Here is a 15,834-nt window from a genome sequence, read left to right as displayed (position 1 = left end):
AAAGAAAGAAAGAAAGAAAGAAAGAAAGAAAGAAAGAAAGAAAGAAAGAAAGAAAGAAAGAAAGAAAGAAAGAAAGAATGAAAGAAAGAAAACAACTTGGGCATTGTTCTGTAACAAAGAAAGAAAGAAAGGGAGAAAAAGAAAGAAAGAAGCAGAGGTTGTTTTTGTGCTTTGCAACATAAGACAGCCCACCTGTATTGTAAGGCTGAGAGAGTGAGTGTGTGTGGTGGTAGTGTGTATTGAGACACACAGGGTTTGGGCGTGTGCTGTGGCTCTAAGCGCACTCTTCTTCTTCGACGCACACCGGCAGCCCGTTGTTCAATGTTTGTGTTGATCGCATCTGCTTCAGTGAATCTGTACCTCGGGAGAAGAAGAAGACGCGCTGTCTAATGACGAAACCAGTGGAGAGCAGCAGAGCTTTGAGGGGAGCAGCGGGAAGGATGTCGACATATTATTGACTTGTGTTGAGTGTCGTCGAGACGAGCGACCCGCGCCGTGTGTTTTGTAAGTAGTCCAGCCGCTGTCTTTGTATGCTGTGTGTCGCGCAGGAATAACAGCAGCCACAAAATGTTCCTTGCAGACGCTGGACGGAACATTTGGTTGGCGTCAGGACATAAATCATTTCATCAGCATCTCGAAACTGGAGAACTACTCCTAGTGAACATGAAAAACGAAACAAATGCGTCAAATCAGTGAGCGCGCCTGAATTCCATTCATCTCTAGTTTGTTACATTGTAGCGAGCTGTGCAACTATCAAATACTCCTATACACACAGCGCTGTTCTGCATGGAAATAATGGTCGATGCAGGAGGAGCGAGTTCATTTAAACCAACTGAGCCAGAGACGTTTGGCTAAGACTAGTTTTTGTACTCTGATGGGTTTTATTTAGGGACGTTATTGAAACTTATTATCACATAGATTGGTTGCCATTATATATATTGTAAGGCTTGCAGAGATCAGCTCACCCAAATGACCACGTTGTTTACATTGCCCATCGTCTGAGAAATCAATAAAGGGGATGTCATTGTATTCCAGCAATAATGGGAAAAATAAATATATATTTTTTCTGTATATTGCACACACACACACAGCCATACGTATGTAAATATCCGTATGTATGTATGTGTGTGTGTGTGTGAATGTATGTATGTATGTATGTATATGTATGTATATATAAGTATGGGTGTGTGTGTTGTGAAAGTCTTTAAAGGGTGACACCCCTGGTACAGTATGATAACTAATATCATGGGCAAAAAAATTGGAATTCAAAGTCTGACCAGATGCTTTACCATGATCCAGAACCTAAAAGTAATATAAAAGTTGTACAAACTTCCAGCAAGAAAAAAGAAAATGATTTTCACAGGTAAGGCTACATGGCAGGTGGAAGAGCTAAAAATAGATTTTCAAATGGAATACTTGATGGAGTGTCCACTGAGCATAGCTGAACCAGCTTGACTGATATATATATATATATGCTGGCAGGTGATGTCATAAAAAGCTTGTGTGGAGGGCTGAAGTGGGTGTCAGCTTTTCTGCAGGTAGGAGTCTTAGAAAGTGCTTTCTGACAAGACTGCAAGTCTGTTTCTGGACACAAACACAAACGCTTGGATCGGGAAGGTGGAAAAACTTTGTGCCTTATTAGAGTGCTGATATATATATATATATATATATATTTAATAGCACACAACGATTCGGATGACCCATAATTTATTTTTGATCTTCTTAGCAAAAAACAGAGTTGTTTAATAACCTTTTTGTATTTTTGTTAATTAAATAATATAGGTATGTTATTTGCTCCATATGCAAGGAGATATATAGCCTATGTATATAAAAAAAAGAAAATAAATTCAAGCAGACCATAGATGGTCACCTGTTATATGTTATAGAATCCATATTTTAAGTAGGTTGTCAGAATAAGTTTGGAAGGAATGAAATCACACAGGTTGTGAGTGAAATTCTTCTGGCACTGCACCAAGCATTTGAACTAATAACAAATAGATCACTGTCAGGAAAAGTCCTGTAAAAGTTTCCCCTGGCAACCTAAAATAGCTTTTCTTTTTGTCTAGTGTTATGTCACACGACACAAGCGTAATATCATCTGTATTAGATACTGTCGGCAGGATGAGCGCCTCACTCCAGGAAACTGGTATACTTTATATAGATTTTGACTGGCTTCCCCTTTTTACCGTTTTCACTTTGAGTTTTATTTCCTCGTCAGCTCATAAAAAGACTTTCAAGTAATGATTCATCCAGAATTTCCCAAATTCTTTGTTTTCTCAAATTTCCTTGTTCCTTGTTTCCCCTCAGCTTCTGACACAGCAGCAGTGAGAATGACGGAATATAAGTTAGTGGTGGTTGGTGCAGGTGGCGTGGGCAAGAGCGCTCTGACCATCCAGCTCATTCAGAACCACTTCGTTGATGAATACGACCCAACCATTGAGGTAAAGTCAAGCTGGTATTTTCAGTCATTTGCCTTTGTTTTTTATTTATTTATATATCCTCAGTTCAGAATAGTGTTACCTAATGTAAAATATAATATATATATATGAAACATCAAAATGTCATCTGAGGGTAAAGCATTCTCGCCACTTTGGTCAAACAGGCCACAGTTTTCACTTTCTTTTCAGTAACAGAATATATTTCATTGTATATTTCGATATCAATTGAGCAGTAGGAGAATTTAGAAACATTGAACATCTTACATTGGATATTGATGCATTGCTCTTTCTCACAGGACTCGTATAGGAAACAGGTGGTGATTGATGGAGAGACGTGTCTGTTGGATATCCTGGATACTGCAGGTCAGGAAGAGTACAGTGCAATGAGAGACCAATACATGAGGACTGGAGAGGGTTTTCTCTGTGTCTTTGCCATCAACAATACCAAGTCTTTTGAGGACATTCATCAGTACAGGTTAAATTAAAGAAATGTATTGCTTGTTTTAATTTTTTTTTATATATATATTATTCTAAATGTTTATTTGTTTTCATTCCTTTTTTTAAAGGGAACAGATTAAGAGGGTTAAAGACTCAGATGATGTGCCCATGGTGCTTGTGGGTAATAAATGTGACTTACCAGCACGAACTGTGGACACAAGACAAGCCCAGGAACTCGCCCGCAGCTACGGTATTCCCTACATCGAAACCTCAGCCAAGACAAGACAGGTTAGAAACATTTTGACCAAACAAAATGTTACATAACATGCTTGGATCGGGAAGGTGGAAAAACTTTGTGCCTTATTAGAGTGCTGATATATATATATATATATATATATTTAATAGCACACAACGATTCGGATGACCCATAATTTATTTTTGATCTTCTTAGCAAAAAACAGAGTTGTTTAATAACCTTTTTGTATTTTTGTTAATTAAATAATATAGGTATGTTATTTGCTCCATATGCAAGGAGATATATAGCCTATGTATATAAAAAAAAGAAAATAAATTCAAGCAGACCATAGATGGTCACCTGTTATATGTTATAGAATCCATATTTTAAGTAGGTTGTCAGAATAAGTTTGGAAGGAATGGAATCACACAGGTTGTGAGTGAAATTCTTCTGGCACTGCACCAAGCATTTGAACTAATAACAAATAGATCACTGTCAGGAAAAGTCCTGTAAAAGTTTCCCCTGGCAACCTAAAATAGCTTTTCTTTTTGTCTAGTGTTATGTCACACGACACAAGCGTAATATCATCTGTATTAGATACTGTCGGCAGGATGAGCGCCTCACTCCAGGAAACTGGTATACTTTATATAGATTTTGACTGGCTTCCCCTTTTTACCGTTTTCACTTTGAGTTTTATTTCCTCGTCAGCTCATAAAAAGACTTTCAAGTAATGATTCATCCAGAATTTCCCAAATTCTTTGTTTTCTCAAATTTCCTTGTTCCTTGTTTCCCCTCAGCTTCTGACACAGCAGCAGTGAGAATGACGGAATATAAGTTAGTGGTGGTTGGTGCAGGTGGCGTGGGCAAGAGCGCTCTGACCATCCAGCTCATTCAGAACCACTTCGTTGATGAATACGACCCAACCATTGAGGTAAAGTCAAGCTGGTATTTTCAGTCATTTGCCTTTGTTTTTTATTTATTTATATATCCTCAGTTCAGAATAGTGTTACCTAATTTAAAATATAATATATATATATGAAACATCAAAATGTCATCTGAGGGTAAAGCATTCTCGCCACTTTGGTCAAACAGGCCACAGTTTTCACTTTCTTTTCAGTAACAGAATATATTTCATTGTATATTTCGATATCAATTGAGCAGTAGGAGAATTTAGAAACATTGAACATCTTACATTGGATATTGATGCATTGCTCTTTCTCACAGGACTCGTATAGGAAACAGGTGGTGATTGATGGAGAGACGTGTCTGTTGGATATCCTGGATACTGCAGGTCAGGAAGAGTACAGTGCAATGAGAGACCAATACATGAGGACTGGAGAGGGTTTTCTCTGTGTCTTTGCCATCAACAATACCAAGTCTTTTGAGGACATTCATCAGTACAGGTTAAATTAAAGAAATGTATTGCTTGTTTAAATTTTTTTATATATATATATTATTCTAAATGTTTATTTGTTTTCATTCCTTCTTTTAAAGGGAACAGATTAAGAGGGTTAAAGACTCAGATGATGTGCCCATGGTGCTTGTGGGTAATAAATGTGACTTACCAGCACGCACTGTGGACACAAGACAAGCCCAGGAACTCGCCCGCAGCTACGGTATTCCCTACATCGAAACCTCAGCCAAGACAAGACAGGTTAGAAACATTTTGACCAAACAAAATGTTACATAACATTTTATTATAAAATTCTGTCAAGTGTCAAGCTGCCGTAATTTAAAAATAAAGGTTCTTTATTGGCATCTGTGGTTCCGTGAAGAACATTTTTAACATCCATGAAACCTTTCCATTGCACAAAGGTTCTTCATAGTGGAAAAAGGTTATTTAGAGTACTAAAATGTGCTTCATGCTAAGACAGAATGGTTATTTTAAGAACTGTTTGCTGAAAGGTTCTTTGGGAAACCCAGAAAGGGTTCTTGTATTGCATCACTACAAAAAAAAACATTTTGGGGCTTTTATTTATAAGAGTGTGGCTGCATGTGTAGCTCAGGATAAACTATCACCATGTAAGAAGAAAAGCCCTAATTAGTGTGTGTGTGTGTGTGTGTGTTTCTTTTTAGGGAGTGGAAGATGCCTTTTACACTCTTGTCCGTGAAATCAGGCAGCATAAGCTGAGGAAACTTAACCCGCCAGATGACAATGGTCAAGGCTGTATGAACTGCCGCTGTGTGGTGTCATGATCCTGGTAAACATTTTTATTCTGTAAGCTGCTAAACCATGAAACCTAGTATATATTCATATGATTCTCAATAAATTAAACATACAAGTATTCTAGTATATATTCATATGATTCTCAATAAATTAAACATACAAGTACTCCTGGATAATTAAGCCATTGTGTAGGCTACCGCTGCTCACGTGTACTCAGTTCTCCCCTTCTCTTTGCAGTGAATATGCATGACGTGGCTTTTAGAGCGGTGCAGCCTTCCAGACCACAAACACTGCAACACCTACACAGATGCTGGACGTTTAGAGCAGACTGTGTAAAAGGGAAATCTTTAATCTGGCAGCCCTGCAGTCTTCTTAGGGATGTTCCCGTCTCGCTCCTTCACTGGAGATGAAATAAGTTGTACCTCATTTTAACGGTCTCAACACTGGAGTTGCTATGACTGGATGACGCTGTCACACTTAAATATATTTACATTAAACAAACTATCTACTCTTAACTGGAAGTAATAGCTCAGAAAAGAACCTCTCATATTGCTTTGTCAGATGTGGATGTTAGAAAAACACTTTACGAGATGGAGAGGAGAAATACTACATCAGTTATATTAGCATATGTCTGGTTGTGAGAAAGATTTGTATTGTCATTTGCTTAGAGCAAGTCTAACCTAATAAAATGTACATAATTCATGGCGTTCTCTTGCAAAGAGGACTTTTAGTCATATGCAGTGTGTTTATCACAGGTTATGGTGCAATAGATTGCGATTATTTGGTACACCTCTGATAAGTCTTTGATTTGCACAAGGTTTAGGACAAAATTTAGAAGTGGAGGACTTTATTCTTTGTTTGCTTCTGGTTTTGAATGGCCCTCAGGGTCTATGAATTGTGGCTTGATATTCATGTACTCAGTTCTCCCCTTCTCTTTGCAGTGAATATGCATGACGTGGCTTTTAGAGCGGTGCAGCCTTCCAGACCACAAACACTGCAACACCTACACAGATGCTGGACGTTTAGAGCAGACTGTGTAAAAGGGAAATCTTTAATCTGGCAGCCCTGCAGTCTTCTTAGGGATGTTCCCGTCTCGCTCCTTCACTGGAGATGAAATAAGTTGTACCTCATTTCAACACTGGAGTTGCTATGACTGGATGACGCTGTCACACTTAAATATATTTACATTAAACAAACTATCTACACTTAACTGGAAGTAATAGCTCAGAAAAGAACCTCTCATATTGCTTTGTCAGATGTGGATGTTAGAAAAACACTTTACGAGATGGAGAGGAGAAATACTACATCAGTTATATTAGCATATGTCTGGTTGTGAGAAAGATTTGTATTGTCATTTGCTTAGAGCAAGTCTAACCTAATAAAATGTACATAATTCATGGCGTTCTCTTGCAAAGAGGACTTTTAGTCATATGCAGTGTGTTTATCACAGGTTATGGTGCAATAGATTGCGATTATTTGGTACACCTCTGATAAGTCTTTGATTTGCACAAGGTTTAGGACAAAATTTAGAAGTGGAGGACTTTATTCTTTGTTTGCTTCTGGTTTTGAATGGCCCTCAGGGTCTATGAATTGTGGCTTGATATTCAGATGTGATGCATTTTATTTACAATATTAAACAAATGCATCGCAGATAATTGCATTGGCTAAAGACGACAGATTAATGAACATCTCTTCAAATAATAATCATAGTTGTTAGAAAATGAATGCAAAGTTACTATAAACTTAAAAGCTTGGACTGAAAAACCTTGTTGATATTCTTGCCAAGCACTGTGCTGCATCCATGTTCAGGTTATAAGCTTGAAACCTTTACATGTATATCATATTGTCAACTGCATTTCCCCTTTATGCCATTCTGAAGTACATTTTCCATGATTGTGTCATTAGGGAGTAAAGATTGATGTAGGTTTAAATGTGACAAATTTAAATGAAAAAAAAACAAACCAGATTGTTTGTATACCCTTACTGTAAATTATCATAGGGAACCTTAATTGATGTGCACTATATTTATTCATAGGCAACATATGGCCTTGTAATTGCCGGGAAGAGCAACAGTCTGGACTTTCTCTTTCTTGATTGCTTAAACGTAGCTCATGTCTCTTTGCAAAGTACAGATTTTAAATCTCAACAAAGATCTTTATAGTTCGTTATGTGAATCTGATGAACTCCTAGCAGTGAGTGTCTTCTCTTTCTGGTTGAATCTGATGATTTTTCTCTAAAGGATTGCGCTGTATTTTATTCCCTGACCGTCTATTGATTGTTCTCAAGGACATAGATGGGCGGATATGATTCTCCCTTTAAATCACATCTCAGTAGCTATGGATATGACCTTCAAGGGTTTCTGTCAGAATGCTGTGGGCATCCAGATCTTTTTGATGGATTTACTGTCTGTGGTGCCACAGGATAATGTGGGTTTATCGGGTGGCGTGATGATTGCTGCCACTTACTGAATATTATTTTACTTTAATAATGTTGTTAATGGCCATTTCCCGTAACGCTCGAATTAACATCATGTAAAATAACCCACAAACACGTGACCTATCCTCTGTATTCTGTTTTGAACGTCTCGTACGCCAACTGCTGCTGCTAACGTTAAATCATTTTTATGTTTTCTTTTTTATGGAAAAAAAAGGTAGAACACAGCATTATGGTAGCGTCGCCATAAAAGAAAATTCCAAAAGGCTGTGTCGGTTCTGCTATTAAATATATTGGTTTTTGCAGCAATTAATAGGCTACTTAAAAATATGAGTAGTTTTATTTTGTGTCTATTGTGTGTGAAGACAAGAATGAATTTCCTTTTAACAATGTGCTATTAAAGATTTGTGCCTATACCGTTATTATTGTTTTAAGAAAGAATATTAAATAAAGAGGCTTTCCTGAGCATCCTTTTTACATTTGCATATTAAAAAGTCACATATTACTTAGTTACTATATCCTAAAGGTGAATTTATAAAGTTTACAAATATTATTTTTAGCAGTACTGTATATATTTTTTTTTAATTGCATATGAACATATATAACAGTAAGAGAAATACAACTTTGCATATAAATGCCATCAGTACACACGATTACAAGTACAATAAAAAATTAGCCAGAGGAAGAAAGAAAACTAACTAAATAAATAAAACAACTAAAATAATGAAGACGGTACAGTTTACTGGTCTATTTAAAATGTGCAGATAATGTTAGAAGTCCTGAGAGCTTTTTTTGTTTTACATTTATATACCATATTACAGTATTGTTTAAATTCGTTGATAAAATTAAAATAATTTGGTTTACCACCCGTCCACTTCATTTTGTGTGTATGAAACTTCCCCATTACAACCAGTAATTGAATAATATACGCTTTATCCTTTTCTATCCCATAATCATCAACATATATCATTATATCAGACCCACCCAGTTTAACAGCTGTATTAAGTTTTCTAGTAATGAAATTCTCAACATCAACCCTAAATATCTTTGTATAGCTGCAATGAAAAACTAAATGAAAAATTGTTTCTTTTTCATTACTACAAAATTCACAGGAGTAACGATATTCAATTGAAAACGTTCCAATATGTTTCACCGGATACATTCAATGCAATATTTTATACGAAACTTCCTTTACTTTGTTATTAACCATTCTCCAAGCCTGACGCCAATTGAAGTCTCCAAATATTGATGACCAAAAAAATGTAGCTGGAGGATATGTAACATAATTTACTACATTTCTAATGTATTTATTTGGTATGTTGTTTTTTAAAATATTTTAGCAGTACTGTAGTAAAGCACGTACACGTCAGTTCTGCGTCATCAGTCATCTGACCGGAAGTGACTTAATGCCTTTCAGTCGTGATTTCCTTGTTAGTTATGGATGCGATGATTTGATCTTTAGTTTATGTCCATAACAACAACAACTACACGATTTAAATAATAAACGCTGTACAGTCGTTTTAAGTAGTACATTAGTTCATAGTCATTTTAAGCATGACGGCAATTAACGAAAGCTCCCTACGGAAAACGCTGTCGAAGGTATGTAAACACTTGCATACCAGAGAAGTTGTTTACAAAGTGTAAGTTATTTGTCGTAATATGGGTAATGTTTTTTCTTTGTACACAGATTTATAAATACAGGGATCTGACAGCACGCGACATAACAAGCGTGGCGTCTCTCTATAAAGATCTTAAACCTGTGATGGACAGCTACGGTAAGACTTCAACAAACAAACTTCAACCAACCACACTTACAAATGTTTGTCATTGCGTTAGTTTTATTTGAAAGAAAGTGGCATTTATTTTCAATAAGGATCAAACCAATACAGATCTATTCTGTTGTATATAAACGAATATACACTTTTGTTTACGTTTTTAAATATAACTATATTGCTAAACATAAAAGCAAAAGTATTTGGTGCCACAGTGTAACTACATTGTTGAGCCATTCTGATGTTTGAATGTACAGTAGGGAAGAGAGATGTAATGTGTTTATTTAGCATATTTTCATATAGCTTTATCTAGACCGGGCCCATCAGATATATGTCGTGTGTTAGAGATGCACATAAGAAAAGATGAGCTTGTTTTAAATGCAAAAACAGACAAATAAACAAACAAAAAAAAGACACACGTTTAGTCAGTGTATTTTTTTGCATGCCACGTTAAAAATATTTTTATTTCAGTGCAAAATTCGATGAGTTATTTGAGCTATTAGTCATGAATTATTAAATACAGCATATTTCCTAAAGTTGTGGCTGTAATGTGTCAGATGCTTTAGAAAGGAAATACTGTAAGTCTCACTGAACCTTGATGTTTGGGGGAAGTCGTGGCCTAATGGTTAGAGAGTCGGACTCATAACCCAAAGGTAGTCGCGTACTGGCAGGGATTGTAGGTGGGGGAGTGAATATACAACACTCTCTCCCACCTTCAATACCACGACTGAGGTGCCCTTGAGCAAGGCACCGAACCCCCAATTGCTCCCCGGGCGCCGCAGCATAAATGGCTGCCCACTGCTCCAGGTGTGTGTTCACGGTTTGTGTGTGTTCACTGCTGTGTGTGTGCACTTTGGATGGGTAAATGCAGAGCACTAATTCCGAGTATGGGTCACCATACTTGGCCACATGTCACGTCACGTCACATATTCATATTCACATATTCGTCACATATGTTTAAAGAATCTGTAGGGGTACTGTCAAAGAGAACCCCACCTTTCAAAGCAAACGATCAATGATTTTTACCATACAATTATGTATTAAAGACATTTATAAAACTTCAAAGAGGGAATAGTATTTAATATTTCCTTACAAAAATATATATAAATATAGACTGTGTTCCAAATTATTATGCAAGGGACATATCAATAGGATTTCGGTACAATAAACAGTCAGATTTTAGTTTGTTTTGATTTTCACATCATTTCAGGTAACTGGTATCAAGCTCAGACAGGTTTGTTCAATAGTTTGCCAGGTCTTCTTAGGTAAATGGAAACCCTACTTAAAGAGTGTGTTCCGTATTATTAAGCAAGTCACAGTTCTCATGCAATATGGTGAGGAAGAAAGATCTTTCTGAAGATGAAAAGTATGAAACAATGCCACTGTGCAGGTTTCTCTTTGTGAGGTTTGGTTAGCAGTGACTGAAATGCAGCTTTACACACAACTGCCAGTCTGCATGGAGAGGATCTTGAGACTCCGGTAGCTTCAAACACCTGTTTGCTGCTCAGCAGTGGCTTTTTTACAGCTGCCATTACAATACAGTTAATTTGTTTGACAAAAACTATCCTTAATAAATCTTTATCTGACCAAGATCGTATGTGCTCTAAGTCACTCACAAATCTTTTGACAGTTCAATAATCTCTATTTGCTTTTCGCAAAATATTATTTGTTTTGATGCCTTTTGCAAGACATTGCATTGTTTCATACTTTTCATCTTCAGAAAGATCTTTCTTCCTCACCATATTGCATGAGAACTGTGACTTGCTTAATAATGAGGAACAACCTCTTTAAGTAGGGTTTCCATTTACCTAAGAAGACCTGGCAAACTATTGAACAAACCTGTCTGAGATTGATACCAGTTATTTATTTATCTGACTCTTTATTGTACCGGAATCCTATTGATATGTCACTTGCATAATAATTTGGAACACAGTCTATATTGCATTGCTTTGAAGTATTGTGAATATTACACCTTCTTATGGCTGGTTTATAGATATGCTGGAGAAAAAGAAAATTGTGAAGCCAAGCAAAGACCCTGGAATATCAAAAACTTGCTACCTGGCTGTGCTGCATTAGACTAGCACTTACATATTATTGCTCTTTTTATAGCTTCTATTTTCCTCATTTGTGAGTCGCTTTGGATAAAAGTGTCTGCTAAATGACTAAATGCTATTTTATTTTATTTATTTATTTTATTTTAAACATGCATGCTTCACTTAACGGCATAGTTCACCCAAAGATAAAAAAATGACTTAAAATGTATTCACTCTCAGGCCATCCAAGATGTAGATGAGTAGGTTTGCATTACATCATTTGCTCAGCAGGGGATGCCCTGCAGTGAATGGGTGCTGTCAGAATGAGAGTCCAAACTAGTGGTCAACCGATATTGTTTTTTTTTTTTTTTTACAGTCGATACCGATCTCTTGTAAAGCAGGGTGGCCAATATAAAGACGATATAATTGTATTTTAATTAATATTTAAGAAATTTGAAATAATTTGAAAATGGATAAAACATTTTTTTAAATTTGTAAAATAAACATACTTTAGATGATAAAGTATTTTCCACAAATAAATATTTAATAAATATATAATTAAAAAGGAAGTAAACTGTAACCAACAGAGCACTCAGTATTCTGGGAAGATTGTGTGCATTGGGAATCATATTTTATCAAATAAAGCCAAGGTAACACTCATTTTACATACAGCACACAGTGAAAATTACATGAATATGACAGTGGGCAAATGCATAAAGCGCAGCATAATTTGAAATCACGAGTTTAATGTTTAAAGCATTCAATTTGCATGGACCGAAAGTAGGGCTGCACGATAAATCGCATGCGATATTTCGAGCTGACGAGCTGCGCAAAAAATCGTGCGAATATGAACGTGGTTTTGCGTAGCTCGTCCGTGAACAACGGCTCTGTGTAGTTAATGCTGCTCAATGTGAAAGCACGCACATGGAGATTTACCGCTGATTACAGAACCGGCTTTACTGATAAGATGCGCGTTAAATATCGCATGCGATTTATCGTGCAGCCCTAACCGAAAGTCACGCAGAGAACACATGCACACTTCACAAGATCTCACAACTGGATTCGACTAAGTTTGCAAGGTTTGTGAAATTAAATCTTCATTAGCCATTCAAAGATTTGTTTAAATGATGTACATGCTTATTTGCTGAATGCTGACGGCAAACGAGAAAGTATTATAATGTTTCTATTACTAATAATATAAAAGCAATCGTTATAATACTTTTTGTATACATTTTAATTACTTTGTTTAACAGTTCTATCGGATATTAGACAGACTTCTATCCGTATTACAGAACTGTTAATGACGACGGCGAACAAGAAGGATAATGTGATCTCAGCGCTGTCAAAATAAAAGTACGCATCGAACCTCGAACGCATCGGCCAAACAGAAAAACTTATCGGCCGATGCCGATATTTGAAAAATGCCAAATATCGGCCGATATATCGGTCGACCACTAGTCCAAACAGCTGATAAAAGCATCACAATAATCCACATGATTATACTTTGATGATACTTTAAGTATTTTTTGTGTTATGAATAAATTCTTCTGCAAGCTGTATAAATGTTTTGTCTAATCCTCTGATTTTTCTGAATGACACCAGTTCCATTTCTATAGTAAATATACAGGTATGCATTATGTGTTGCCCTGCACTCATTTTGTTTTCTTTATTTCAGTGTTCAATGATGGCTCCACCAAAGAGCTGTTGAGTCTTGCAGGAACGGTGCCAGTAAGCTACCGAGGTACAGAGAGCACTGCTTTCAAGAAGCGTTTGAGATTCTCCACTCCTCAGACCTATTTAGCAATCCAGCTGTATCCAGATGAGTCATTTCTTTATGTTGGACCCTTTTCCCTATTTAATATATTCCTCTTCTATAGGAAATTTGTACAACATTCCCATCTGCCTGTGGCTTCTAGACACATATCCCTACAACCCTCCCATCTGTTTTGTCAAACCCACAAGTGCCATGATGATAAAAACAGGGAAACACGTTGATGCCAATGGAAAGATTTACCTCCCATACCTGCATGAATGGAAACCTGTGAGTGTCTTTTTTCCTTTTTATCTTTGTATGTTTAATTTAGGAGGACATAAACCTACTTTTTGTTTGTTTTTGTCTATTTTAGCCCCAGTCTGAATTGTTAGGACTGATCCAGGTGATGATTGTAGTGTTTAGAGAAGAACCACCTGTTTTCTCACGACCCACCACTCAGGCAACTTACCCAGCATTCCCAACAGCAGGCCCACCTAACAGTGAGTGTAGACTTATGTTTGACTTATGTCTGATCTAAAAGAAAACGTATTTTAAAGGGGTCATATGATGCGATTTCAATTTTTCCTTTCTCTTTGGAGTGTTACAAGCTCTTGGTGCATAAAGAAGATCTGTAAAGTTGCAAAAACTAAAGTCTCAAATCCAAAGAGATATTCTTTATAAAAGTTAAGAGTTAACCACGCCTACCTAAAACGGCTCGTTCTAACACGCCCCCACATGTCTACATCACTATGTGGGAAGATTTGCATAACGCCGCCCAAATGTTCACGCAAAGAAAGAAGGCGTAACTTTTATTCTCGCTGTAGTATTGTTGCCACCATGTCGTGAAGACGCTGTGTGCTTCGTTGTGAAAGCGAAACTACTTTGTTTGGTCTTCCAAAAGAGGACGATTGACATGTAGTTACAAAGTTACTTATAGTTAGTAGAATGTCTACAGTGGACTATCGAAATAAAGTGTAACCACTGGATAGCTGGCCAATCACAGCACACCTCGCTTTTCAGACCAATGAGCTTTGTAAAAATCGACGCGTTTCAGAAAGGCGGGGCATAGAGGAGAAACAATAATGTACAGTATGTGGAAAATAATGTGTTTTTTTAACTTTAAACCTCATAAACACATTTCATTACACTAAATACAGAAAATAATGTTCTTTTTAGCAGCATCATATGACCCCTTTAAGATTTATGTAACATTTGTAAGAGCATTGTGAATTTGGGCATTAGCAGTAATCATACAATTCAATGTTTTTCCAGCTTCTTACATGCCAAGCACACCAGGGTTGCCTTATGGTCAGGGTCACTCTGCCAATCCAGGGTAAGTGCTTTCAGTGTGCCAATCAACCAATTCCTACATATATACACTACCATTCAAAAGAAGTATGTTTTTATCTCTAAAAGAAATTAATACTTTTATTCAGCAAGGATACATTAAATTTATCAAAAGTGACAGCAAAGACATTTATAATGTTTTATATATAGTGTTTTTGATATTTCTAGTTAAAATAAATGCTGTTTTTGGACTTTCTATTCATCAAAGAATTCTGAAAAAATATATCACAGTTTCTAAAAAAAAATATTAAACAGCATAGCTGTTTTCAACGTGGATAATATTAAGCATATCGTCATTATTAAAAACAACAAGTGCTTTGAATATATCTTTATTATGTAAAAAATGAAGTGACCTTTGAGGTTCTTGCCTTCGCAGAGAGAAAAACAATGGAAGGAAATAAAACATTTGCAAGAGGTATTTTTGCTCCGCTATGGAGTTTAGCATAGCCTTATAAAAAAATGAAGAAGTTCAAATCATTTCTAAACCAATTTTCAAGCTATTTTTATTTGGGGGACGGTGATTTTTCTGTCTTTTTCAGATTTATTATTTTTTTTTCTAAATGTAAATATACTTCTGTCTCCATTGCCTGATGCTCTAAACTCAGCAAACTGATGAATCTTCATATTTGTGTGATATTTTGTGAGACACGATTGATTCGAACCCATGTCTATAGCTACTAACGACTGGGCTTCATACCTTTCAATGAAGAGTGTGTCCTGTTACCACATGACTGATAAATGTTATCATCCTCTTCACATTAACCTTTTAGCTGTGATGTGTGACCTTGCATATTGTGTTTTGTGCCCCTTTCTACCCTCTAACACTTGCATGCATACAGTCTGCACCCCAGACTGTCCCTGTTGGACCATCTGAAATTTCATTTCACAGATGATGGGCTCAGCCTCTAATCCAGCAGCTGTGAAGGAGGGTAGGACCGGTCAACTGTTTCAACTCTAATCAGCTTTTATTGCACACGAGAGAAAGAAACAGCCCGTCGCCCTGTGCTTTTTGCGATTCTGGTTTGGGTTGAGGGGGACAGGAGATGTGTGACGGCTGGATGTGATGTTAAATCTAATTTGCTCATTGCTGCTAGGCAGTGATGTGTCAGCAGGTGGAGATGTTAGAGCTAATAGGCCTGTCATAGTTGCTAACCTCAATCACTAACCTTCATACCAGCCTGTGCACCTTTTAACCCCCCCCCCCCTCCGCTTTTTACA

General features: G+C 36.7%; 2 protein-coding genes across 3 annotated transcripts; both read left to right on the top strand.

The window, feature by feature from the left end:
• Nucleotides 1-263: 263 nt before the first annotated feature.
• On the top strand, nucleotides 264-6,175 carry LOC107596435 (GTPase HRas). 2 transcript variants are annotated; one of them, XM_016287177.1, is made up of 6 exons: nucleotides 264-504; nucleotides 2,308-2,441; nucleotides 2,735-2,913; nucleotides 3,005-3,164; nucleotides 5,188-5,312; nucleotides 5,516-6,175. In XM_016287177.1, exons 2-5 carry the CDS (start codon nucleotides 2,331-2,333, stop codon nucleotides 5,305-5,307), a joined length of 570 nt encoding a protein of 189 aa, XP_016142663.1. In that variant the 5' UTR covers nucleotides 264-504; nucleotides 2,308-2,330; the 3' UTR covers nucleotides 5,308-5,312; nucleotides 5,516-6,175. The 2 variants fall into 2 exon arrangements, with proteins under 2 accessions (XP_016142663.1, XP_016142662.1); XM_016287176.1 differs by lacking the exons at nucleotides 264-504; nucleotides 2,308-2,441; nucleotides 2,735-2,913; nucleotides 3,005-3,164 and adding exons at nucleotides 3,915-4,042; nucleotides 4,336-4,514; nucleotides 4,606-4,765.
• Nucleotides 6,176-9,087: 2,912 nt separating this feature from the next.
• LOC107596436 (tumor susceptibility gene 101 protein-like) lies at nucleotides 9,088-14,632 on the top strand. Its single transcript, XM_016287178.1, has 6 exons — nucleotides 9,088-9,310; nucleotides 9,399-9,486; nucleotides 13,192-13,257; nucleotides 13,394-13,557; nucleotides 13,643-13,769; nucleotides 14,542-14,632. Exons 1-6 carry the CDS (start codon nucleotides 9,266-9,268, stop codon nucleotides 14,604-14,606), a joined length of 555 nt encoding a protein of 184 aa, XP_016142664.1. The 5' UTR covers nucleotides 9,088-9,265; the 3' UTR covers nucleotides 14,607-14,632.
• Nucleotides 14,633-15,834: the final 1,202 nt, after the last annotated feature.

Source organism: Sinocyclocheilus grahami, unplaced genomic scaffold, assembly GCF_001515645.1.
Source record: "Sinocyclocheilus grahami isolate Dianchi unplaced genomic scaffold, SAMN03320097.WGS_v1.1 scaffold219.1, whole genome shotgun sequence".
Lineage (NCBI taxonomy): Eukaryota > Metazoa > Chordata > Actinopteri > Cypriniformes > Cyprinidae > Sinocyclocheilus > Sinocyclocheilus grahami.
Note: the sequence above shows the minus strand (reverse complement) of the source record. Positions and strands in the feature narration are given on the sequence as shown.

Excerpts from the sequence above, each read along its gene's own strand:
- LOC107596436 (XM_016287178.1), top strand. The coding sequence starts at position 9,266 with ATGACGGCAATTAACGAAAGCTCCCTACGGAAAACGCTGTCGAAG. Across the intron at positions 9,487-13,191 it reads ACCTGTGATGGACAGCTACG|TGTTCAATGATGGCTCCACC; the intron begins GTAAGACTTCAA and ends TCTTTATTTCAG. Across the intron at positions 13,770-14,541 it reads AACAGCAGGCCCACCTAACA|CTTCTTACATGCCAAGCACA; the intron begins GTGAGTGTAGAC and ends ATGTTTTTCCAG.
- LOC107596435 (XM_016287177.1), top strand. The coding sequence starts at position 2,331 with ATGACGGAATATAAGTTAGTGGTGGTTGGTGCAGGTGGCGTGGGCAAG. Across the intron at positions 2,442-2,734 it reads AATACGACCCAACCATTGAG|GACTCGTATAGGAAACAGGT; the intron begins GTAAAGTCAAGC and ends TCTTTCTCACAG. Across the intron at positions 2,914-3,004 it reads GAGGACATTCATCAGTACAG|GGAACAGATTAAGAGGGTTA; the intron begins GTTAAATTAAAG and ends CTTTTTTTAAAG.